The sequence below is a fragment of the Ceratotherium simum genome, chromosome 25 (assembly GCF_057802395.1).
Source record: "Ceratotherium simum simum isolate JZ-2026a chromosome 25, ASM5780239v1, whole genome shotgun sequence".
Lineage (NCBI taxonomy): Eukaryota > Metazoa > Chordata > Mammalia > Perissodactyla > Rhinocerotidae > Ceratotherium > Ceratotherium simum.
In genome coordinates this window covers 27,794,198-27,821,851 of record NC_141924.1, presented here as the reverse complement: position 1 = coordinate 27,821,851, position 27,654 = coordinate 27,794,198, and the positions used below count along the sequence as shown (strand labels likewise).

General features: G+C 36.1%; 1 protein-coding gene across 7 annotated transcripts in view; it reads right to left on the bottom strand.

The window, feature by feature from the left end:
- Positions 1–27,654, bottom strand: part of CEP83 (centrosomal protein 83) — a 125,856-nt gene that overhangs the window by 9,450 nt on the left and 88,752 nt on the right. For all 7 annotated transcript variants that reach the window (XM_087449107.1, XM_087449108.1, XM_087449104.1 and 4 more), the window contains 6 exons: positions 25,603–25,717; positions 24,207–24,351; positions 23,944–24,093; positions 11,438–11,513; positions 9,123–9,280; positions 7,369–7,498 (listed from right to left, as the gene is read on the bottom strand). In XM_087449107.1, coding sequence (XP_087305233.1) covers positions 7,369–7,498; positions 9,123–9,280; positions 11,438–11,513; positions 23,944–24,093; positions 24,207–24,351; positions 25,603–25,717 — 774 coding nt within the window. The remainder of the gene's footprint in view (positions 1–7,368; positions 7,499–9,122; positions 9,281–11,437; positions 11,514–23,943; positions 24,094–24,206; positions 24,352–25,602; positions 25,718–27,654) is intronic.

Genomic DNA, 27,654 nt, shown 5'->3' with positions numbered 1-27,654 from the left:
GTATATTTTCTGTTTCACTGATTTCTGCTCGCATCTTGATGATGATGATGATGATGTCTACTGTTAAATCTATCCACTGAGTTCATAATTCAGTTATTGTCTTTTTTAGTTCTAAACTTCCCTGTTTAAAGTGGTTTCCAGTTTTCTGGTGCAATTCTCAAGTTTTTCTTTTACTTCTGAGCATATACAAGATGGTAATTTTAAAGTCTGTTTCTAATAACTCCATTACCTGGATCCGCCATGGGCGGGGAGGGACAGTCTATTTATATTGGTTGTTATTTCTCTTGATTTTTGATGTTATTGTATTTCCTCACGTAGCTTGGGTTTTTATTACTATTATTATTAACAGACTTAAAGCAGTTTTAGGTTTACAGAAAAATGTAACAGAAAGTAGAGAGTTCCCATATATTCCCTCCTTTCAGGGTTTCCCCTATTATTAACATCTTACACTGGTGTGGAGCATTTGTTAAAACTGAACCAATATCAATACAGTGCTATTAACTAAGTCCATAGTTTATATTAAGTTTTACTCTCTGTGTTCTATGGGTTTTGTCAAATGCATTATGTCATGTATCCACCATTACAGTATCATACAGAATAGTTTCACTACCCTAAAAATTCCCCATGCTCTACCTATTCATCCTTACCCTCTACATCCCCACAACCCCTTGATTTTTTTTCTGTGTCCATACTTTTGCCTTTTCCAGAATGTCATATACAGTCATGCACCACATAACAATGTTTCAGTCAACAACAGACTGCATATACAACAGTGGTCCCACAAGATCAGTATCATATAGCCTAGGTGTGTAGTAGGCTACACCATCTACGTTTTTGTAAGTACTGTAGGGGAGGAAGAAACTTCCCTCTGCACTTCTAGGTTCTTCTGGCTAGTCTAAGAATTAAATCGACATGAGACAGATTAACAGGAGAAAAACAAGTTTAACAACATGTATATATGGGAGAAAACCAAGAAAACTGAGTAACTTGCCAAAATGGCTGAAGCCCTCACCTTAAACACTATCCTCAGCTAAAGACAAAAGCAGATGTTGGGGGTGAGGAGAGTCAGGGACTTCAAAGAGAAGGAAAGCAATTCACAGGTAGGTGAAAAGGAGCAAATGTCTGGAAAACAAGTGTTTGGCCACACAGAAAAACACAAGGGGGAGCCCAACAAACAGGCTTTTCTAGGTTCCTCCCTGTCTACCACTTAGTTCACGTTACACTAAGGTGACAGCTCACTTCCTGAGACAGGTTTTTTTTAATCTGAATTCTTTTAGGCAGGTAAGGCGAAAGTAACAAGAAAAACTTTCTGAGTCTTTTCTTTTTAAAAATAATCAGTCTAAAATAATCCTCATGTTCAAGAGCCATATTTTGGGGTGGCAAATTTTGTTCCCCTTCAGTACACTCTATGATGTTTGCACAACAATGAAATCACCTAATGACGCACTTCTCAGAACGGTATCCCCATTGTTAAGCAACATATGACTGTAGTTGAAATCACACAGTATGTACTCTTTTCAGACTGGCTTCTTTCATTTAGCAATACGCATTTAAAGTTCCTCCATGTCTCTGCATAGCTTGACAGCTCATTTCCTTTTTTTTTGTTTGGTGAGGAATATAAGCCCTGAGCTAACATCTGTTGCCAATCCTCCTCTTTTTGCTGAGGAAGATTGGCCCTGGGCTAATATCCATACCCATCTTCCTCTACTTTATATGTGGGACACCTGCCACACGGCTTGATAAGCAGTGCGTAGGTCTGCCCCCAGGATCCAAAACTGCCAACACCGGGCCGTCAAAGCGGAGTGCACGAACTTAACTACTAAGCCACCAAGCCAGCCTCGATAGCTCATTTCTTTTTATTGTTGAATAATATCACATTGTATGGATATAGCATAGTTTTTTAATCCATTCACCTATTGAAGGACATCTTGCTTGCTTCCAAGTTTTGGCAATAATAAATAGTTGCTATTAACGTTTGTGTGCAGTTTTTTGTGTGCGTGAACGTAAGTTTTCAACTCATTTAAACACACACCTAAAAGCGTGACTGCTGGATGGTAAGACTACGTTTATCTTTGTAAGAAACTGTCAAGTTGTCTTGCAAAATGGCTGTACCATTTTGCAATCTCACCAGCAATGAATGAGAGTTCCTATTGTTCCATATCCTTGCCAGTATTTGGTACTGTCAGTGTTTTGGATTTTAGCCATTCTAATAGGTAAGTGGTGGTATCCCTGTTTATTTTTAATTTAGAGCTGGACATTACATATAAGAAATTGGGAAGTAACTTGAAGCCTACAATCTTATTTTCTCTTAAAGTAGAATTACATGTGTTTCTTGCAGGCAGCTAAGAACACTAACAATATGGGTAAATTTAATCTAATTATAAGGACTGAGATTATCTGAAGCTGTCCTTCAATACTTGCAAGGGCCAGGCTATTTTCACTTCACTCTTAGTCCAAGGGTACATATTCCCTCAGGATCCCAACCCAAAGCACTAGTGGACTTAGACCTGAGAACCTCTCTCTGGCAGATTCTGAACTCTAAACTTTTATTCCCTAAACCCTGTGAGGTCGTCAAAAGCTTTGCTTCACTTCTCAGCCTCTCAGCTGTCTCTTCTAGAATCGGCAGTTTCGTCTAAGGAAAAGCAACCCCAAATGCCATGCTCACCCCTCTAGGTTTCCTACCTCTCCAGGATCTTGGCCTCCTAATTCTTCACTGTCCTTCATGGGGATATTTTTTAAAATATTTTGTCCAACTCTTCTAGTTCTCATGTGGAGAGGTGATCCACATATTTCCTAGTCTGTCATTATCAAAAGCATATGATCCTTTTAGGTATTTTAGTTCAACTAATAGCAGACATTTTAAAGATGGAAATGCTTAATACTTTGTTATTGTATAATTATATAAACCTGCAATCTGAAAATGTAGTTATATTTCTCCATATGTCTTGTTCATTTAAATTGTAGTAAAACAAAATTTTTTACTCTCATCAACAAATCTTAATGGAGCACATATATATATGTGTGTGTATACACACACACACACACACACAAACACACACACACACATATACACACAGAGAGAAAGAGAGAGAGCACACAGTTAATTGAGCCCTACATTAACCGTACATAATACAAAATATAGGAACTTCTGAAGGGAATTCCAGTCTATAAAGTACAAAATCATGAGAGAAAGCTTTCTAGAAAAGATAAGAAAATGAATTAGGAAGAATCTGTAATTCTATAGGGATGTAGATTTGCCTGAAGGTTCTCCAGCAGAGGATTGATGGGTAAAAAGCATTGTTTTGAGAAGATTAATATGGCATTCAGCGTATAGGACAGACTCTGAAGTTTGCCTCTTAAGAGCAAATCTAGAGATAAGCTTCCTGAAGATAGGGTTCAGCACAATGTTGTTCTCATCCTCATCACTGTAAAAACAACCAACCATTTACTGAGCACTTACTATTTGCCAGGAACTGAGTTAGAATGCAGTAAAAGCTTTGGTTGGTTGGTTGACTAAAAGACCCAATAAATGCCTTAGACTCCATCACTATAATCATTTCTTTGCAGACACCCTCATTATCTTGACCCAAGTTTCCTTCTTCAAACTCACCTGGAAAAACTCTGACCTTGGTTAAATACAACTCTCTAGTGACTGCACACCTGGACCTATGCAATTCAACATAGGTGGTCTCACCTCAAATTAACCACCACTAACTTCAAATGGGCCCTAATGCTACCTGGCAATCCTACTAATTTCCCTAATCCAATCACTCTCCCAAATTCTTACATTCCTTTATAACTCATCTCTCCTCAAATCTCTAACACCTCCACTCTTCACAGCCTGAGCTCATGACCTGGATTCTTTTTTGTACTGAGAAAATAGCAATCAGCAGACAATTTCCACACATTTCCACTACACCTATCAATTTACCAGAAATTTATAATCATAAACTTTGTCTTTTTTTCCAGTTATAATAGATACACTGTGTTCCCATCCATTCCACCTCTGAATTGAATCTAATGCTAAAGGATATCATTCCTGCCGTTGCCCACCCTTTCTCCCATATCATCAATTTTCCCCTTGCTATTGAATCATCCTATAATTTCCCCCTTCTTAAAAGAAGCTTTTGATCCCACAACTCTCCTTCGCTACTCAGTTCTCTGTTCTTTACAACAAAACTCCTCAGACAAATTCTGTCCACTTCAATCAGGTTTGTGTACCTACTACTTCATGGAATGCCACTCTCTGTGCCACCCTCCTAGCAAACCAATAGTTCACCAGGCTGCAAGCTTTCTTTATATAATTATTTATGTAATGTAGGGAGACCTAACTGGTCTCCCTACCTTCAGGCTTTCTTCTCTCTGGCACAGTAGTTCTCAAACTTTAGTGTCCATACAGATCACCTGGGAGTGACTAATAGTACTCTTTAGGTATTGCATGTTATCTTTTTTCTCCAATTAGATTATACGGTCATCAAGAGCAGGAATTAATCATGGCTTCTGTTTTCCCCTCAGTCTATAATATAATGCTAAGCTGTACAAAATACCCAATAGATATTTTACAATGTCAAGACTATGGTTCATTTCTTTTTCAAAAACATTCATATCTAACCAAGAATTATTTCAGAGAGATATACTTTATCCTAAGTTTGTAGCAAGCAGTCATTTCAAGTGCCTCAAAAGGAAAAGCACAACCCATTGTGTTCATACCAAGAGCTCTCTCTTCATACTCACACTCCAAAAATGTGTGGGGAAAAATATACAGAGAAGTCATCAATTACAGAAGAGCATCCCAACTCAAGATACCTGGCCAAGCTTTTCCAAACAAATCAACACAACAAAATATCATTACACAAAGACTATCTAAAAACACTTACCAGAAATGACATAAGCTTTGTGCTTAAGAAGGTGGAGCTGTAAATAAACACACTCAGATGGCAGTGAGCCATCTTATCTAGCCTGAGGGAAAAAAATAAAGCTGCTACTCCCCAGTTATAAGAACTTCTCATAGGAAAGTAACTCTAAAGGATTATGATTTCTGCCTTAATGTTTTGTGACTTGTGTTAAGTCTTACTACACAAGAAAGCTATGATTTTGTCACTTAAAGAACCTAAAAAGTCTTTTGCACTCTTATGAATTATATTTATGTAATCTTACAGCCATGAAAATGTTCACGTAGAAGCATTATCTTTAACTTGAATGGGAAAAGAGTTTGAGTTAAATTAATTTTATAGTGATTATTCTGCCACAGAAAATAAGAGTCATGTGGATTATGGCATTAATGAAGAGAAAAGCAGTAAAGTATTTGGAATCAACGAAAGTGGGAAATTAAAAAAGTTAACAGTGTAGAAAGAGCACAAGATTAAGACTAAAAAGATGTAGATATTAGTCATGGTGTTGATTCTTACTAGTCAAGTGATCTTGGCTACCTACCACTTCAATTTCCTAATCTGTAAAACCTATCTGAATGGTAAGATACCCCTGCCCTAAAATTATATATACTTATATACTTTTTATAGTATTTCTATGTCACATATACTGCCTGTTTTTCCACTTTAATTGATGTAAAGTTGTAAGCCTCTAGGAAAGTGTTCCACATGGTAAGACAGCTCGGGTCATAATTATTCACTGAATTGAGCTTAATAATTTCCTGTGACTTAAAATCATAATCCAGAGATCACATTTTAAAAAGTGAAATGGATATTTACTATGTGCACACCAATTATTTGACAGCTATTTCAATAGAAAAAAAAATTCATCCTAGGTCACAAAACTGATGAAAAGTTATTTTGTGGTTTCTTAAAATATCACCTCCTCACCTCTTTCTGGTATACCCATGATTAGTTGATAATCTCCCTCACCACTGGATGTCACTTTTGCTCCAAAAGAAGTCAACCCAAACTAACCTCAATAATTAGAATCTCATCTCTAAGATACTTATCTCTAAAAACCACAACATAAAAGTTTCTCTGTGAAAGATAAAATCAGCTCTTATAATTTCTAGCTAAAATCTGGCTTCAGATCTTCTAGGCCTCAAACAGTACAAGGAAGCATAAGTAGGATTTCTGAGATCATCCCAAGTCATAAAATGCTTCACTGAAATCCCTTCAATACGCACACACTGCTCAGTACTTAAATGAACAGAAAAAAAGAGAAGTAATATCCATAGGGGAAAACAAATAAGTGTTTGTATTTGAGTATAAAACACTGGGATTCCCATACAGTAAATGCTGTTTTCTAATCTCAACATTATACTACTTTTAGCATCATAGGAAGAGAAAAGCAATATTCAAAAACCAAAAAAAGTGGAGAACTAATGACTTTTAGACTTCTCATGTTGTCCCTCCAACTATCAGGACACATTTGGCAGTTATAACATAAATAGGTAAGTAGGAACTGTGTCCTTGGCTTCCAAATTCAGAATATGTAAATGATATACAGTTCTCTTTTCTTATGCAAATATGAACAGCTAACCTTTCCAATAAACATACAAACATTAAGATACTGGTGTGTCTCTGCCTAGAAGCACCTTCCTGTCATCTCAGACCTTCTCACCTCCCCACAACCAATGCCACTAACGGAACTTATCAAATGGAGACACATCAAATCATTTGTGGTACTTTTTTTAATACTACCCCCTGCCCCAATACACACACATGCCAATCTTGTTGAAAATAACTGCTGAATCACTGCCACAATGAGTTATGGTTACTGATGGGGCCATGCTACATTCCTTGGATTTGTTGAAGTAGAAAAAAGTTGTAGATCACTGACTTAGATGAATCATCTGATTACATTATTTCCATGATGCCCTGGACTATTTCCAAGAAAACAAAGTTTTTAGGTTCTGGAGAAAATATACCTCCAAAGGTGAAACATAAAAAAGATCACGGCTGTGGAAACTATCATGGCTGTTTCAGAAGCCAGGGGGAGTCCTAGTTCCTTCTGCTGGGGCAAGGAGATACATGCTCCTATATTCCTGAATTGGAAACAAAAAAGCATTTTAACCACAAAAATGATGTTACAAGTATTAGTTAAGCAGAGTTGAAACGGGCCTAACTACCCTGTAATTTAAGTGCAGAATGAGTTAAATAAGACTTGTATGGGCTGGTCTAGAAACTTTACCAATGAAAAACACTGTGTCTGTGGGAAAACACATGTTGGCTCTGTACACAAAATTTAGAAATAAACCTGTTGAGCAGTTTGCATTTTCCCAATTAATCTCTGCAAGGTTGACAGCAAAATGTCATATTTAAATATCAAATTAAACATACCACTAAAATCTCAGTTTTAATGATACATTTTATTCTCCTAAAATAGTTAATTATGTTTAACTCTATAGAAATCACTTTAATAAGAACCACTTGCCTTTTTCTGGGCAATTGCAGCCCGCTGCAGTTTCTCTTTAGCTTGATTATACTTTTCTTCTCTGTCAGTGATACGTTCATGAAGCTTATGCTTTTCTTCCAACCACTGTATCTGTTTCTCTTCCAATGTCCTATCAGAAGAATGTATTGCAAAACATGGATGTTAACTCTTAGGATTAAATAGATATTACCACAAGTATAATCAAACTCACTATCTGCTTCACCACATCCTTAATTACTCCACTGCAGGCATTCTTGCATGGCCACATATTTGCTAATACTACCATTACTGAGTACTTCTGACGAGCCAGGCGCTGTGCTTAGAACTGTAAGTGTACTGTGTCATTTATTCTTCACAATAACCCCTTGAGTTAGGTACTTCTGTCATCTCCATTTTTTAGATGAGGAAACTGAGGCTTAGAGCAGTTAAGTAACCTGCTTAAAGACTTACACCTGGTTAACAGCAGGACAAACACTTGATAACCAGCTTTGAACCACGATAACTATCAAGCTATAAAAACCGGGCCTAATAAGGCTGGTTAAAAATCAACCCAAGTATCAAGTCTTAAGGTATGTTTTCTGGTTAGAGTAAAATTCATATAAATGATATTTTAAGGTAATATAAATATCATAACAACTTATATCTTTAAAGCTCTTTTGCATACTTTATATGATTTTTAGTATCATTACTATAGGGAGTACAAATGAGATTTACAAACCCTGAGAAGTCAGATTACATGCCTAAGGTCATACAGTTAAGTGTCTAAGCTGGGACAAAAATCACATTCTACTGACCCCTAGTTCATTTATTTTCTGCTATATAATCCTATAAATAACATTCAGAAACCAATTATGAACTACTTAAATTTGCTGGCTATACTGTCATGAGAATTCTCAAACACATTTCAATCAAACACAAGGACTCCAAGATACAAATTTCTATTTTTTGCAAAATATAAACACAATAATGTGGACGCTGTGGAATATCACATTATGGACAAATATCTTGCTTACTTCCTTTTCTTGAAATTCAACTGCATATATGAAACAATGGACAAATCTTAAAATATGAAATAACAGAAAAACTGAAGGGAAAAAAGTTTTATATCGCAAGGTAGCCTTCAGAAGAAAAAAGTCTGAAAAGAATGCTTTGTAGATTCGAATAAAAACGTGTTATAAAGACAAAGAAAGTACAAAACAATAGTTTTTACCATATCTAAAAATCTGACAGAGAAAATTCCAAAATTTTCACCAAAATCAATTTCCTTCCAGTTTACTATACTGTTGACTACTAACGAATTTCAACAACAAAAAATATAAACAAATAAATGAGCTTTTCAAAGGGAAAATCCAAGAGATTATAGTTCAAATTTTAGGAAGTTTTGCACATCAATAAATTTTTTTCTGTTCTCTGGCATTCAGAAGGATAATTCAGATATTTGAAGTAAGAAATGTATTGATTTACTCAATGAACAAAGAAGATTTTCTTTGAGGGTTGTCAGAATGCCGTGGTCAGGCAGAATTTTAAAAGGTCTTCTTCCCTAAATGTCTTTTTTTTTAAAAAAAAAAAACAATTCAAGAGTCCATAATGCTCATTCTCTAGAAAGTATCTTACCTAAGACCATTATACATTGTCAAAGGGTATTCGTAACTAGTTCCCAAAACACATTCAACACTGGAATCATCATTAAAAGAACTATAAATAATATCACAGAAAGAAGAAAGAGTTTGTACATAAAAAAGAGCAAACTCTACTTTTCAACTTCTAGTTGCGCTTTTTCAGCTTGGTTTCTTAAATTTCGGCATTCCTGTTTTAACCTCTCCACCATTTCCTTCAGTACTTGGTTTGAATTCAGCAACTCATTCTCTGACTGTGCAAGTGAGGTCACTTGGATCTGCAAACTACTGATTTGCTTAAAAGAGAAAAAAGAAGAGAAACATAAGGCCACTAAACAAATGCAATAGAGTATGAGAGAGGCAGAGGACAGACACACCAAGCATCCTCCCTCACAAATGCCCCACCCAACTCATGCCCTTGAGGACATCGTTAGGATTCATTAGCATAGGATCATTTCTTAACATAACCAGACTATCAAGAACCATATTCCTCAGTCTGCCACTGAGTCCCCTCTCTTCTTCCCAAAATAAGCAGGCCAGATGAGGTACTGGGAGTGGGGAGAAGGGTTATTAGAGGGGAACATGAAGGTGAGAAAAGAGAATCCAACTATTAGAAAGAGTCTCTTATTGGACTTCCTCTAGCCTCCTAGGAAATAAAAGATTTTAAAAGCAGATCAGCTGGGAAAGCTGCTAAGGAAATCGTTCTCCTATTCCCACATACCCTGTAATAAGCAACCCTTCCAAGAGTTCTGCTTTCTGAACAGTCAGAAATCATAAACACAGGAAAGATCACCCTCACATTGTCTTTAAATGGTTTCTAAGCATTCTATACATCCAGTGTTGGGCAGAAGAAAGATGCTCTGAGAAACCTAATGAATGGCAGGGATTCCTTGGCCACTAGAGCCATTTATCAAACCATGAAATGTCACTCAGATTTTTTTCTCCCTCCCAATTTACTTTTATCTGGGAGTACTTTTTCTCATGAAAAATAGCTAATTATCTAGTTACAGATTGACAGGTTAGGAAGATTCACACTGCTTTTAAGTTATATCCAAATAATCTTCCTTAGGGACACGGTTATCCCCATTTTCCCCATAAGCCATTTCACCAATTAATAAGCAAGTCCTCATTTTTCTTTCTCTTTCTTCTACCTCTCTTAGCCATTCTCTGAGAATTTTGGAAGCAGAGAGTCAAGAGATTCAGGATCAAAAGAACTCATTATGAGACTCAAGAGTCAAAAGAAACCAGATTCTTTATGCAATATATTAAATAAATGGGAAATAATTCCATTACTTTCTGATGGAAGCAAAAGCCAAATAAGACAGGACTGTATATGTCCAAATAGCAATTGTCAGCAGAATAAAGTAAAACTGTATGTTTCAGATTTCTATTTTAGAACAAATTTCTCCATGAAGAACTACTCAGTCTTCATTTTTAACTGGAGTTGTAAATACTAAATCTGTATTACAGCTGACTGAACAAGCAGCCTTCAAGGAGCTTAATACTTCTCCATATCTATAGGATGACAGAAAGCCCAATGCCAACGATACCACATAACTTCTTTCAGAGTATCAAACATTATGCACTCCTCGCAGAGACTTTGAAGTCACAACTGCACGTGCAAAGCACTGCCAGCTAGCAAGCAAGCATAAATCCTAACAATGGAATCTTCACTTCTTCATCGTGTAAAGGGGGAAAAAAAACCATTTTACACAAAAAAGAAAATAGAATTCAGGAAAGAACACTCTTCTATGTTTTGCCCATATAAATTTTTCCTAAACCCAAATAACTTTAATTAAAATGCAAATTTCCTTCCATAGATAAAACTCATAGGTTTTACAGGGATATAAGAAATAGCTCATGGAATAAGAAATGTAAAGTTACAAGTCAATCACACAAGTAACTTAAAACCTAGATGGTCTTTCTAGTCAATTTTTTAAATTCAGAATATCAAAATATTATCCTTTAAACTATGATTTAAAAAAATTCATCATGGGCCACAGCATATAAATATCTTAAAAACAGCAGTTAGCAAAAGAAGCTTACTAAACTAGAGCTTAAAGAGGTTTAAACATTTTCTTTTTACATACCAACCTCATCAATACATTATCAATTGTAGTGATTATATTTTCAGAATACTGATATGTAAAATTCCAAGAAAGATTCAAAACACAGATTTAAAGAAGCACTTAAAAAAATAAAAGCAGGGCCGGCCCCGTGGCTTAGCGGTTAAGTGCGCGTGCTCCGCTGCTGGCGGCCCGGGTTCGGATCCCGGGTGCGCACCGACGCACCGCTTCTCTGGCCGTGCTGAGGCCGCGTCCCACATACAGCAACTAGAAGGATGTGCAGCTATGACATACAACTATCTGCTGGGGCTTTGGGGGGCAAAATAAATAAATAAAAAAAAAATAAAAATAAAAAAAATAAAAGCAAAATGTTTGCTAAAATCATACCTGTTTCAGGTCAGAATTTTCATTTTTTTCCTTCTCTGCGTTTTCAATATCCACAATTTGTTGCTGAAGTTTTAACCTAAAAATTACAACCCAACAAAAGACATTATTAAGAATCCATAGTTCATATATTTCACTGAATTAGACAATCATTTTACTGAGTGCCTGTATTAACACCTGGCATTGTGCTATGCAAAGTGGTAGAGACTTCAGGCAGCTAAGTTGTGTTCACATATAACTAAAATGTAACAAATTTCTGCTTTTGTCACGGAAAAATCTACAAACTATGTGTATAGAGAAGATGAGAAATCAAGTCTGTCTAGGAACATGAGAGAATACTACACGGAGATGAAAATCTGATGGGTAGGATTTTGATAAACATAGGGAACGGCCTGAACGAATGGTCTTGGGTGGAATAGTGCAGTGTGTGTCGCTAAGACATCAGCAAGAGGTCCAGTTTAGGAGAAGCTATCTTACAGCCACATAGCATTTCACGATCTACAAAACGCTTCCAGAGGCACTACTACTTCACTTTCACTCTACTAGGTTATGGAGCTCCTAAATGTATCCTTAATGCCTACCACGATGTCTTTAGTACAACAAGCATTTAATTAAGTTGGCCAATTTTAATTGTAGTAATTTCTCACAATAATTCTATGAAAGTAAGCAAAGTCATCTTTATTATTATTCCAATTTTACAAATAAAGAGATTGAGGCTTAGCTAAGGTAGGCCCAAATGAAATAGCTACCAAGCAGCCAAATCAGGTCTTGTAACACTCAAGCGTCCCCCTCTTCTACTTCATTATGCTGCAATTTTACTGATCTGAAATTCAGAATTTAAAAGAAAATTATCTAGTACAGGACACCACACTGTATTCTATAAAACATATTATGAGTTTTCATCCCTGAGATAAATGAACACTTACACAACTTGTGTCCTCTTCAAAAGGAATGATACATTCTCTGCCTTAAAATGCAGAGCACCTCTGGCGACCAAACGACTAACATTATGAGAAAGACTTTACACTAATTAGGTTTGACAAGACAGGCCCTCAACCTCTCCCTTTTTAAAATCCTTCAGACACTTATCGCAAATATAATTCACTTAGCACTTATTATTTATAGTTTGGCCTCATTAGCATCTCTTATAGACCCAATTAGAACTGCTTATTGGGAAGACAACACTCTCAAGGGCCTAGGGCTGTGCTTTAAACACTAATAAGAATTCCATAAATATTTGTTGATGGACTGAATGAACCAACCCAAATCCTAGATTAGACAGTGAAATGTGTAAGATGATTGTACAATATGACATGGAGGAAACCATAAGACACAGTGCTTCCTGAGATATTTACATACAAATGCCAGAAACAAGGGCTCTAAAGGAAGAACGCCAGTCTTGCTCTTCCTTTGCTCCTTTGTGCAGTCATACTCTTATTTCATAATTCTAACTATATTATTGCTCTATCAAATTTTCTGTGCATTTCTCCCTTAAGTATTTATAAGTGTTATGAACTTGGTGCTTTTAGGTTACTGAATTAATAAAGGTTTCTTTGTACAAAAACATGAAGATGAAAATAGAGGAGAAAACACTGTGGGTCCTAGACCAGGTTGAGAGTTAGAAAAGTTAAGCCCCAAGTATATCTTAGCTCTGGTTGAGATTTTGGATACACCTGGTAAATTAATAAGGAACAAGACCCAGGTAAGAATGCATTTGTGGCCTGAATGCTTTCTAAACATGTAGATATGAAAAGAAACAATAATGCCATACCTACAAAAACTGAAATCAAAGAAACCAATGGTAAAGAGTATTTGACTATCATTAAAACATGAAAGGAATAAGACGCCATTATGGTAGACTATAACAGATGATGTACAAAATTTTCTTCAGTTCACTTTGTTGAAGCACTGCCGGGTCAGAATCCACAACTGATGGCTAAGTGAAGGGGCTGCTAAAGTGGAATAAAGATAAAGAATGCCAGAGTGAAGATAAAATAAACTACAGTCATCTCTCGGTATCAGTCGGATATTGGTTCTAGGAACCCCGTGGATTCCAAAATCCACGGATGCTCAAGTCCCTCATATAGAATGGCGTAGTATAACGAATACAGTGGGCGCTGCATATCCATGGATGTCTGTGGCTAAGGTGTTGGATGGGTCAACAATATGAATGTAGTCACTAAGAACGATAGCAAAGGATAGAAATTAGAAAAAAGTTGAGCCAGAAGTCAAGGTCCTCAATAACTGTTGGGGAATATCTTGTAGGTCAGTAACTGGCAGAGAAAAAGATAGGGATAAGATGAATGCAATGAACATCAAAGGAAAAAACATTTTAACCAAAGATAGTCAAACAACGGTCTGCAAGCAAGAATGGGGTTCACAAATACTGATTTCCTTTCTTGGTCCCTAGTTTTAGGAGAGGGAAGGAGAAATAATTTCCACTTACAAGGGTTGCTTGGTAATATGCCATCAGTACAAAGTCAGGTTTCGGTGAGAGGGTGTTTAAAAAGAAAATGCGGAGACTGCAAAAACTTCATTGGTAATGAAATAGAGATTTCAGAGGCCATAGGAAAAATTGTAAAAGAAGAGCTTTAATGGGTTGGTGGTGAGGAGGAATCAAAAGGTGAAGAATAAGTTGAGGAACGAGAAAAGTATGAGATCAATTACTTTATATTTTAAAAGTAATTATGGAAATAACGGAAGCAGAAATAGTACGTGAACTGGAGGGCCAAGGTACAACAGAGAATGCAGCTGTGGAAAAGTTTAAATGGAAACATTTGGAATAATAGTGAGATGGAGCTGTTCCAAGTCCTCTTCAAAGTACAGGGGAGCTAAGTATGGTGATTATTGCCTACGTTTTCTATGGCAGGCAGCTGATGTGTGTCATTTCAACATTCAACAAATATTTACTGAATGCCTACAAATGCTGAGCCCAGACCTAAGTGTTGCAGATATACCAGAGAATAGCAAAGACAGAATCTCTATCCTTAAGGAATTTACAGTCTAACAGCACTGTCTGATCGAGCTTTATTTAATGATGGAAATGTTCTATTATTTGCACTGTCCAATATGATAGCCACTAGCTACATGTACTATTGCACGTCTGAAATGTGGCTAGTGCAACTGAGGGAATGAATTTTTAACTTTTTAAAATTTTAATCAATTTTAAATTAGATTTAAATAGCTATATGTGGCTAGTAATACCATATTAGGCATGAAGATTCTAGTGTAACCTCTTGGCTTCATTTGAGGTCACCCCCATTATCAAGGGAAAGCAAAAGATAAGGCAAGCAAGAGAAGTTGTATTTGTGATTTCTCTATTGTCAAAGATCCCTAGAACAAGTTTCTTGAGAATGGCTGTTTTTACATCAACTCACTGAAAGCAAAGTTCTTGCTTGTGAGCATTGGAAATCAACTCTGGCCATTATTAGCAAAAAAGGACTTTCCTGGGAGGATATAAGAAACTCACTGAATCAACAGGGGACTAGAGAATAGAACCAGGCTAGAATAATTGACCAGAATCACAAGCAAGGATATGCCACAGCAACTGTCTGGTTCTTCAAATGCTGCCACACATTCTTCCATGACTGACTTTGCAGTTCAAATTCTGAAAGAGAATTTGTCCAACTGGCCAAGTATAAGTTTCCTATTCCCTACTAAGATAACATACAACAAATAATTCATTTGAAGATGGAGTATAAATAGAAAGAAGAATATATTAAATAACAGTTTTTTTTTGTTTTTGCGGTTTTTTGTGAGGAAGAGTCATCCTGAGCTAACATCTGTTGCCAATCTTCCCCTTTTTGCTGAGGAAGATTCACCGAGTTAACATCTGTGCCAATCTTCCTCTATTTTGTCTGTGGGTCGCCACCACAGTATGGCCACCGATGAGTGGTGTAGGTCTACGCCTAGGATCCAAACCCACAAACCCAGGCCACCAAAGCAGAGCACGCCAAACTTAACCACTAGCCCATGGGGCCACCCCCAGTTGTTTTTTTTTAATGTTTCTAAAAACCTTAAGAAAAAATTAGAAAGCCACAGATGGAAAATAGAGCTCTGGCTTTAAGCAACACAAAAGATAAGGGGTTTCACCATGGGATACCTTAAATGATCAAGTTCCCTTTCCCTTAGTTATTGCTGCTATTTCCCCAACACACTTCCCCTCACTTCTGATAACAAACTGCACATTACCTCCCCTCCCACCGAAAAGAGGCATAAAACCTGGGCTGAGTCAGAATGCCCTATCCCTCTGGCCCAGAGATGGGCAAGTGAACAAGGCCCAACCCTTTTCTAGATTTTTCCAACTTGAATCATGAAATAAGAACTCTGTCTTCTTTGATCTCAAAATATAGTCTTGGCCTCAAAGAGAAAGCAGAAGGAGAGAAGGAGACACAAAAGATAGAAAAGAGAGGAGAGAGATGAAAGAAGGGAAGAAGTGGGGCTGGCCTGGTGGCGCAAGCGGTTAAGTGTGCGCGCTCCGCTGCAGCAGCCCGGGATTCGCCAGTTCGGATCCCGGGACGCACCCACGCACCACTTGTCAGGCCATGCTGTGGGGGCGTCCCATATAAAGTGGAGGAAGATGGGCAGAGATGTTAGCCCAGGGCCAATCTTCCTCAGCAAAAAGGGGACGATTGGCAGATGTTAGCTCAGGGCCGATCTTCCTCACAAAAAAAAAAAAAAAGGGAAGAAGCAACTCATCTGACCACATTTGAGTTCGTACATCCAGGTGTCCACGAGACCAGCACAATCCCTGTCCTTTCCACAATTTATCTCAGCCAATAAAGTCCCTTTTTTGCTTGAGTTAGTTAGAGCTGGGTTACAGTCATAACCAAAAGTTGACTAGATACTTTATTTAAAACCCTGTAATTTTTACATGTTTTTAATTTATAGGTAACTTTACAAATTTTACAAACTCATTGTGGGGTGCAGCAGCCTTTTGAAATACAGAATTCTATTAGAATAATAATTTTATTATTTAGTCTAGCAGTGAAGAAACCACTTTAATGAAGAGACTGGTATGTAATTAATAATTTAAAGCATCTGCCAAAGCAGTGATTAATCCTACTTCTCATGGATATTTGTTGTTTGTAAATAAATGGATATTTCTGCTTTATATGATTTAGACTTTTAATTTCCTCAGTAAGATCTTTTTCTCCATAAGCAGTCTCTTTCTGACCTATCACATAATTCTAAATAAGACAAATTGCAATTATGATTATTTTAATGAATGATCAAAATAGACCTAGTTGATGTTGCTAGACTTATAAATCAGAAAATCAGAACTGCCGTGGGAAAAACACAACTGTAGACCATTAAATTAAGAAAAAGTCATGCAAATTTTGTGAATTACTCCTTCTGCTGTATTTTATGTTGATTACTATGTCCTTATTTTAAAATAAGTTGGGGTCAGTTACACATTATAAATCATCTGTAGAAACTGAAGAAGAATCGAACAAAAATTACCGAAGTGACTAATGGAATACAAAATGATTAATATTAAAGAAAAAACTAAAGGAATGAAAGCTATTTTATATAGCAAAAAAACAAAAAACCTAAGGGTCAAGTTCATTATTGTCTTCAAGTAATGACAGAACTCGGAACATTTTATCACTATGGCAACAGAAGCCCAAACCAGGACAAACAGGCTTAAATTTTAACAAAAGATTCTAACTGGCCAAACTGTGGGACCATAATAGGATAAAATATTAGAGTGGGGTTCCTAGAGAGGGTCTCTCTCTCCTTTCTGGAGATTGTCAAGGAGAGACAAAAAAAAAAAAACAAAAATAAAAACCTCACCTGTTCTGAACAGTTAAAAAATGTACCCACCTAAAAGCAAAGGGTTGGCCAAGATTGGCTCTTAAAAGCCATTACAGATTGATGATTCTAGAATTGTAGCAGCTAACATTTAAATTAATAGTTCACAAAATCTGACATTCGTAAATAACACATATATCTCTGCCTGAGATATTTCTTTGCCTGCCTGAGATATTTCTGTGATTCCTTCCTGAGTAATGAGAATCAAAAACCTTGTCCCAAAACATAACCTACAACTTAATGAACATGATTTTTAAAAACCTCTCAACTTTTTTGTATTTATTTAGGAAGTCATTAAGATTTTAAAATTTAAAAAAACGCATATAGGGGACTTCCAGGTAGTTGAAGATAACAGCAGATGTCTAGTTCTGTGTTATCAATACGTCATGCAAAACAGTACAGAAAAGCAAGGAGAACAAATAAAGCCACACAAAATCACATCCTTTGCATAAGTGGAAGACAGAAAATGCCCAAACTTCAAAATATCCATAAGTAACAGGAGGAAAATAATTCTAAATCCCAGCAAGTGACCGCTCATGCTCCGGCCTGGAAGTCTTTGCAATGAGCAGAGGCTTACTGCATGTGAATGGACTTAACTCATCCATTAAAATAACAAGATCTCTAATTTGGCTCCAAAGCAAGACCCAACTATATGCTATACGTAAAAGACAAACAAAAAACAAAGTGATTCAGAAAGACTAAAAATAAGGAGATGAACAAAGGTATACCAGGCAAAGGGAAACAATAAGAAAATGCGAGTAATGATGATATCAGACAATGTGGAATTCAAGCAAAAAAAAAAAATTTAAATGACAAAAAGAAAAGCACTTTTAAATGCTAAAAGCCACAATTCACAATTAAGATATAATTTATTATTATCTATACACCAAATAATCAGCAATCACCTTCATGAAGCAAAAAACTATAAGAAATGCAAGGAGCCATAGTAATACACTAATAACAATAATAGGAGACTTTAACATATCACTCTTTGTACAAGACAAATAAGTGGACAAAAAAATAAGTCCACAGAAGACCTAAACATCATAGTTAATAAGGTAGATGTTATGGATGCATACATATCAAACTTTATACTCTTATATTTGAGCACTTTCTTTTCTAGTCCTTAGGTAATACTCACAAAAATCAATCATGTATTACAGGACTGAGACTGGGGTGAGGCAAGTGAGGTGCCCAGGGGGCAAAATTTGAGGAGACTCACTCTAAGGCTCCTGTAAGTGCAGTGTCAACACATAAAAGTGGGTGTCTCCTTAAATTTTGCACCCTGGGTGCCTCACTCACTTTATCCTAGTCCTGGCCGTGATATATCAGGTCACAAAGAAAACATCAGTGTGTTCCATAAAGTATAAATAATAGAAATACTGCTCTCTGATCACAATGCAATAAAACTAGAAATTAACAACAAAATAAAAAAACAAAAAAGCCCTCCATCCAGAAATTCAAAAACCTTCTGTTATGGACTGAATTATGTCTCCCCGAAATTCATATTGACGTTTTAACCCTCAGTACTTTAGAATTTCCCAGTAATTTAGAATTAGTGATTGGGGGCCGGCCTCGTGGCTTAGCGGTTAAGTGCGCGCGCTCCGCTGCTGGCGGCCCGGGTTCGGATCCCAGGCGCGCACCGACGCACTGCTTCTCCGGCCATGCTGAGGCCGCGTCCCACATACAGCAACTAGAAGGATGTGCAGCTATGACATACAACTATCTACTGGGGCTTTGGGGGAAAAAATAAATGAATAAATAAAATTATAAAAAAAAAAAAAATAGAATTAGTGATTGTATTTGAGATAGGGTCTTGAAAAGAGGTAACTAAGGTTAAATGAGGTTATATGGGTGGGTCCTATCCCAATATGACTGGTGTCCTTATAAGAAGAGGGAGAGGTATCAGGGATATATGCACAGAGAGGAAAGGCCACGTGAGGACACAGCAAGAAGGCAACCATCTGCAAGCCAAGGAGAGAGGCCTCAGGAGAAACTAAATCTCCCGCCACCTTGAGATCTTAGACTTCTAGCCTCTAGACTGTAAGAAAATAAATTTCTGTTGTTTAAACCACTCTGTCTTTGGTATTTGTTTTGGCAGCCCTAGCAAACTATTAGTTTCATCTTTTATTAAACAACTACACCTTCTATTAATACGTCTTCTATTAAACAACTCTTGGGTGAAAAGAAAAATACAAATTGAAATTAGAGAATTTCTAAAAAAATAACATAATTAAAACACTACATATAATCTATAGGATACATTTAAAGCAGTGATAAGAAAATTCTTAGGACCAGACGCTTCTACCAGTAAAACTGAAAGAATGAACATTAGTTGAATTAAATTCCCAACTCAAAAAATAACAAAAAAATGAACAAAGTAAACTAAAAGAAAGCACAAGGTATATGACATGATCTTAGAAAACTCTAAGAATCCACAAAGCAGATAGTAGAAAACACATGACTTTAGCAAGGTCACAGGATACAAGGTCAATACATAAAAGTTAACTAACTGTATTTCTATATGCGAGCAATAAACAATTAGTGAAATTAAAAAAAAAACCCTCCATTTATAGTCACATAAAAATGCTTAGGAATAAAATGTAACACAAGATGAGCATGACATATACAACAAAAACTACAAAACTTTGAGGAAAAGGAATTAAAGATGACCTAAATAAATGGAGAGATAGGCCATATGCATGGACAGGATAGACTTAATATTGTCGAGATGACAACTCTCCTCAAAATGAGCTATAGATTCAGTGTAATCTCAATTAAAATCTTAAGCCTTTTTGAAAAAGGTGACAAGCTGATTTTAAAATTGATGTAGAAAGGCAAAGGACTTAGAATAGCCAAAACAATCTTGAAAGAAAGAAAAAGGTAGAGGGCTTATACTACCTGAATCAAACTTACTATAAAGCTACAGTATTCAAGACAGACATACAGATCAAGGAAACAGAACAAAGTTTAAAAACAGACACACACTTATATGGTCAACTAATTTTCAACAAAGGCACCAAAATAATTCAATGGGGGAAAAGACAGTCTTCAACAAATGGTGCTGGAACAACTGGATACCCAAATGAAATAAAAAATGAATGTCTACCATCACTTCACACCATACAAAAATTAACATGAATTGGACCATAAAACCTATACATAAGAACCAAAATATTAATCTTTATAAGAAAATATAAGAGAAATCTTTGTGACACAGGATTAGGCAAGGATTTCTTAAACAGAATACAAAAAGCACAAACTAGAAAAGAAATTGATAAAATGGATTTCATCAAAATAATTTTCTTTTCGACAGACACAATTAAAATAAACAAGAAAGCAAGCCACAGACTGGGAGAAAATATCTGTAAAACACATATCTGACACAGGGCTTGTATGCAGAACACATAAACAGCAGTTACAACTCAACAAGAAGATAACTTCCCAATTTTAAAAATGGGCAAAATAGGGGCCATCCCGGTGGTATAGTGGTTAAGTTCTTGCATTCTACTTCAGCGGCCCAGGGTTCGCAGGTTCGGATCCCAGGCAAGAACCTACGCAGCGCTCATCAAGCCATGCTGTGGTGGTATCCCATATACAAAATAGAGGAAGATGGGCACAGATGTTAGCTCAGTGCTAATCTTCCTCAGCAAAAAGAGGAAGACTGGCAACGGATGTTAGCTTAGGGCCAACCTTCCTCACCAAAAAAAAAAAAAAAAAAAAAGAGCAAAATATTTGAACAGACACTTCACAAAAGTGAAGTCACATATAAGCACATTAAAAGATGCTAAACATCACTAGCCATCAGAGAAAATCAAATTAAGACCATAGTAACATATTACTATACATCTGCTAGAATTATTAAGTTAAAAAGACTGACAATAACAATCATCAGTAAAGACGTGTCAAACAAATGGAACTCTTATACGTTGCTACTAAGAATGAAAAACAGGATAATCACTTGGGAAAACAGTATTGCTATATGTTATAAAATTAAATATACATGTACACATATGACTCAGCAATCTCATTCCTAGATATTTAACCAAGAGAAATAAAAACATACGTCCACACAAAGACTTGTACATGAATGTTCATAGCAGCATTATTTGTAATAGCTCCAAACTAATAACAACCCCAATATTTGTTCATCAAAAGAAGAATGGATAAACGAATCATGTTATATCCACACAATGGAATATTAATTAACAATAAATAGGAATGAACTACTGATACATGCAACAACATGGAAAAATCAGGCATCGCCTAAGACTGGGAATCAGGGGAGAGGTCAAGTGCAAAGAGACATGAGGAAACTTTTAGGGTGATGGAACTGTTCTATGCTTTTATTGTGATGATTACACAACTGCATACAATTACAAAAATTCATCAAACTGTACATTATTTAAGTGGGTGAATTTTAATTTATGTGCATTAAATACCAACAAAACTATAAAAACTTTTTCATGGCAAAAACACAGAAGTAAAGATGAAAGCAGAAATTAATGAGGTAGAAATCAGAAAAACAGTTGATTCAATAAATCAAAATCCTAGTTTAGAAAAAACACTGAACTGCAGCCCACCTGGTGGCATAGAGGTTAAGTTCGCATGCTCCGTTTTGGCAGCCCAGGGTTTGCAGGTGCAGATCCTGGGCACATACCTACACACAGCTCTTCAAGCCATGCTGTGGCAGTGTCCCATATACAAAGCAGAGGAAGATGGGCACAGATGTTGGCTCAGGGACCATCTTCCTCAAGCAAAAAGAGGAAGACTGACAACAGATGTTAGCTCAGGGCCAATCTTCCTCACCAAAAAAAATAAAAAATAAAAAACAAACAAAACACTGAACTGTATGCTTTAAAATGATTAAAATAGGGGCCGGCCTGGTGGCGTAGCAGTTGAGTTCACGCGTGCTGCTTCGGCGGCCCAGGGTTCACCGGTTCAGATCCCGGGTGCGGATCCACTCACCACTCATCAAGCCATGCTGAGACAGCGTCCCACATAGAAGAACTAGAAGGACCTAGAACTAGGATATTTAACTAGTACTGGGGCTTTGGGGAGAAAAAAGAAAAAAAAAGGAAGATTGACAACAGGTGTTAGCTCAGGGTCAATCTTCCTTAAAAAAAGATTAAAATAGAAAATTTTGCTATCTATATTTTACTACAATAAAAAGATAAAATAAAGCACTTGCTGGCTTGATTAAGAAAGAGAGGAAGAAAGCACATATTCAAAACAAGAAAGGACCAAGGGAAAGTAAGCACTGAAACAGAAGAAATTAAAAAATAAAAAACTACCTTGTAGACCTCTATGCAAATAAATTTGAAAATATAGATGAAATAATTTCTTATGAAAACAGATGATCAAAATTGATGCCAATAGAGATGGAGAACTTAGGCTGATTTCTATAGAACAAATAGATAGTTATTCCAGACATTAAGGTTGGTTCAAGGTTAGGAAATCCCGGGGTCGGCCCCATGGCTTAGTGGTTAAGTGTGCGTGCTCTGCCACTGGTGGCCCGGGTTCAATCCCAGGTGCGCACCGATGCACCACTTGTCCGGCCATGCTGAGGCAACTAGAAGGATGTGCAACTATGACATACAATTATCTACTGGGGCTTTGGGGATAAAAAGGAGGAGGACTGGCAATAGATGTTAGCTCAGGGCTGATCTTCCTCACAAAAAAATTTTAAAAAGTAAAAAAGGTTAGGAAATCCATTAATACACTATATTAATAGTGCTAAGGGAGGAAAATCATGATTATCTCCAGAGATGCTGAAAAACTTTTGAAAATTTTCAGTATTATGCCTACAACTATTAATGTGTTCGCCAAATGATGTTTTCCTATTTCCATCATTCCTCCTACATTTATTAGTTGGAATTCTCCTGAAAAGAGCTTTCCCTTCTCTCTAAATATTATATAACATATCAGTTTGGATGCATGGATTCTTATTTTATTCTATGGGTTTTAATCTTTTATTATAATTTATTTTATTGCTCAAATTGTCTCAGATTTGCCCAATGGATGCTAAATTAGTGGAAAAATGCATGATGAGAAAGTATGATAAGAATATTAACAGTCTCAAAGTATCTCCCCATAAGATAATTATATATTAAAAAGAGGAAAAATTAGTCATTTTACAATGAAAAAATCTGGCAGACACTACCTTAACCAAGTGATCAAAGTTAACATCACCAATAAGGGGACTAATTATGTACCTCCTGATATGATGCACTGAGGACACATGACTTTGACTTTGGTGCCATTCTCGCTAAAAATGAATAACCTGAATTTAATCATAAAGAACATAAGATAAACTCAAATTGAGGGATAATCTACAAAATAACTGGCCAGCACTCTTCAAAAGTATTAATATGTTCAAAATTACAGTAGACTACGTAAAGGCAATGTGTGATTCTGGATTGGATCTTGGACCAGAAAAAGGACATCAGTGGGACAGCTGTTAAGATTTGAATAAAGTATATAGGTTTGATAATAGTAATGTTTATTTGATTGCCTGATTATATTAATGTTAATTCCTTAGTTTTGATTATTTTAATATGGTTATATAAGATGTTAATATTCAGAGATCTGGGTGAAAATTATATGGGAATTCTTTGTACTACTTTTACAATGTTTCGTTATCTCTGCAATTATTTCAAAATGAAAAGTTTAAAATATATATACACATATATAACCTAATACTCTGAAGTTCCCTTCTGGCCGACTCTTCGGCCATCTGTGAAGCCCGCAATTTCTCTTCACACTGATCCTTTTCAGATTGCCTCCAGACATCATGTTCCACTTTCATTTTCTCCAAATCTGCTAATCTGTTCTCAAGTTCTAGCCTAAAACAACAGACAATAATTATGTTACAAGAACTACAATAAGGATGATATGTCAGCAAAATGTTTCCATTTGCAAAGAGACTTAACAGAAAATAAAGTAATTAAGTACTTACTTTTCATCTTGTAATACCACAAGTTTTTGATAACCTTCTTCCTTGGCAGCTTGTACCTTACGTATTAATTCACGATCCTTTTCTACTAAGAGCATTTTGTGGTGTTCAACAGCTGATTTGAGAATTTCATTGTCTGACTGTAATCCTAGTAGTTTTTTAAGGAGAAAAATGTACTATACTCAATGTTACTAAGATGAAAAATCACAATTAACAGCAAGCATTCATAAGCTGGCAAGACAAAAGTGTAGAAAGTAAGTCTCGCTGGATATACTCAAAGATCTTTACATTATTGACAAATTTTTCTTAAGAATAAAACAGACGAAAACTCAAGAGTTAATTTTTCTGTCATTATTTTATTTAGTATACACACATAAAAACTTTAATCCTGAGAGCTGAGGACATCAATCCAGATGATATCCAAAGAGGTTTAAATACTTCACCTCTAAATGGGTTCTGTAACCTAAGCCCCACAGACAGCAGCATCATAAAGCTGGCTGGAAGCAGAGGGAATAAAATCATAGAATCCTTCAAAACCTATCATTCTAGCAGAACTGTTCCATTTCTAGTAGAAACACAAATTGGAAACTTTCAAGTTTGTCCAACGAATTCACAAATCTTTCTTGTAATGAGATGGCAAGTATTTTAAAGATGGAATAACTAAAACAAATTCATATCTAACTCAAAGTTAAAAAAGAATGCAGAACTGGATCCTAAACGCTGAGTTCCTAAGAAAATTTACTCCCCAACTCTATGGAAATCCATGAGTCAACATCAAGTAGAAATTAATAATGAAAACAATCATTTATTATAAGCTCTCTCTGAAACTACAGAGGTCAGTTTAACTAGACCAATTCAAGGACAGTTATAGGCCAAAGGCAGCTTATTTCAGCACTTATAAAAGTCGGAAATAATATAATTTCTGAGGAATCTTGATGAGAAGGATATTCTAAGACTAAACTGGAGCTTAAAAATAAGCCGAGGCTGAACTAGCTTCAATAACTGGCCTAGGGTCTACATAAAAAATTTCAAAAACTTAAAAATTGGGCCACCTATCTTCCTCACATTCTTTAGACTTAAAATGGCCTGGAACTAATAATCACATGATCTAAATAGATTTAAATTTATAAACCCAGGAAGTATGGAATCCCATTTGTAAAGTTTCACTTAATTTATGTATTAATCAAATAACTGACATAAACATAAGATTGATTTTTTTAAAAGTTAGATCACAGAACGAACATTCAACATATAAACAAAAACAACCCATATGTGCTCTAAGATTAAAATTCAATTAAGTTGAAAATCTGGAAATAAAAATTCAGTTTGAATTATTATTTTAATAATTTGAGTTTATATGTGAAAATAATAGTAAAAAGCATGGGAAATCATATATTACCATCCAGTTCACTCTGAATCTTATTCCTTTCTCTTTCTAGCTCACTCTTAGCTCTTGCTGCCTCCAGTTTGATGTCTGTTATTTCCAGTTTGTTTGAATGTTTAAGTTCTTTTACCTGTTGATAATTAGAAATTAAAATTACTATTAGTCATTTTCTTGCCATTAAGTGCTTACCCAAAAACATTAGTAGAAATGAGAAAACGTTTCGGTAGCAGAGTATACAAGGTAAGCACCTTCAGGAGGGAAAGTGCTTCAGTGCCTGAAACAGTACTTGGCACCAAGAAAACAGTCTTTTCCTAATAGAACTGAGTCATTTCTTTACAAATTCTTTACAAATATCTGGGTGGGGTCATCTGGCTTAATCTTGCCTTAAAAGGCTTACCTACCAGTACCTAAAAACCAACAGTTAATGACTGAAACATCTTTAGGGGAAAAAAATGAAACCTTCTTTTAAAAAAATTGGTGGTAGAGGGCCGGCCTGGGGCCCAAGTGGTTAAGTGCGCGCGCTCCGCTGCGGTGGCCCGGGGTTCGCCGGTTCGGATCTCCAGCGCACACCGACACACCGCTTGGCAAGCCATGCTGTGGTAGCGTTTATAAGTGATAGCATGTAAAATGTTATACAGGTATAACACCATCACATGGTCTCCTTGGAAAACATGAGCAACGTGTTATAGGTAGAGCAGAGGAAGGTGTGAAATCTAAACTTTATATGCCATACAAAAAGATTTTGTATCCTGTTAGCTATTGAAGGTGGCACAACCAACTTTATTTCAGAAAGTTAACTCTAATTGCAAATGTGTTGGATTAACAAACTGAAGGTAAAGAAACCAACTGCGAGGCAAAGGACTGACAAAGCGGGCAAGAAGGAAGAATCGATTGAATTTGGTGACTAAATGATTTGTATTTGTATTTGTGTGTGTGTGTGTGTGTGTGTGTGTGTGTGTGTGTGGTGGTGGTGGTGGTAGTGGGAGGAACAAGAGTAAAACATATAAATTGAATTTAAACCTTTATTGCCAAAACTTGATTCTTTTAAAGCCCCAAGTGAATGTAAATAATTGTCAATATTTTCTATATAATTAATCCATTACATACTAATTTTAGTTTTCCCTAAGACATTCTATTTGAAAGTTGAATAATTCTAGTTCATAAGTAGTATTCCTTCATTCATTCAATAAATATTTATCCAGCATCTATTAGGCGCCCGAGCACTGTTTTAGGAACTGGTGATACAGGAGCAAACAAGAAAGCTTTATCTCTCCAATCATCTGCACTACTCTCGAACATTTTCCATACCCCTTCCCTTTGGTAAGGTGCTTCTAGACTTAGGTACAGTACTATAATGAGGATTTAACTAATACAGATAGTAGGTTAGATAACCCTGCTTTCTGACATATTACTATACTAATATATAAAACTAGGAAATCAGAGTAGAAAGCCACAAAGATATACAAGCCAAATATGTAAAATGTGAGATGGTGGGAACAAAAGGGTAAAGGATAATTTACTTGAGTGCAATAAAAATCTATAAAAACTGGATACGGGAGTTAGAAACAAATTAGGAAGAGGCCCTAGAGCCAAAGAGGGCAAGGATGAGAGAAAGAGAAGTGTCTTACTGAAGAGACTCCATGCATGAAAGGTCTTGAAAACGTTGCAAGGAATGGTGTGGTGCAAAATCCTCGCTTCAAGGAAATAAACAGAAAAGCAAGTACTGTGCTGCCTCTGTACTGCTAACCACACTAAGACACATCTCTCCAAATTAACTTGCAGAGTTTTAAATGACAGTACATAAAATGAATACTTGTGCTGACATCAGTTGTGCATTTTTAAATTATTCTGAAGTTCTTTTCTATGAAAGCAAGTCTCATAGAACAATGTTTAACTACATGAAAGCAGCTAAGAAATCCTATTTATTTTAATACTTAAACTTTCTGTAGATTGGGTTTTACTACATTATAATTTCATGGACAGACAGAATTTAAACTATAAATGCTTTAAAATTTTGAAGAAATACAAGTACAACGAAAATCCAATTTCTATGACAAATGTAATTAT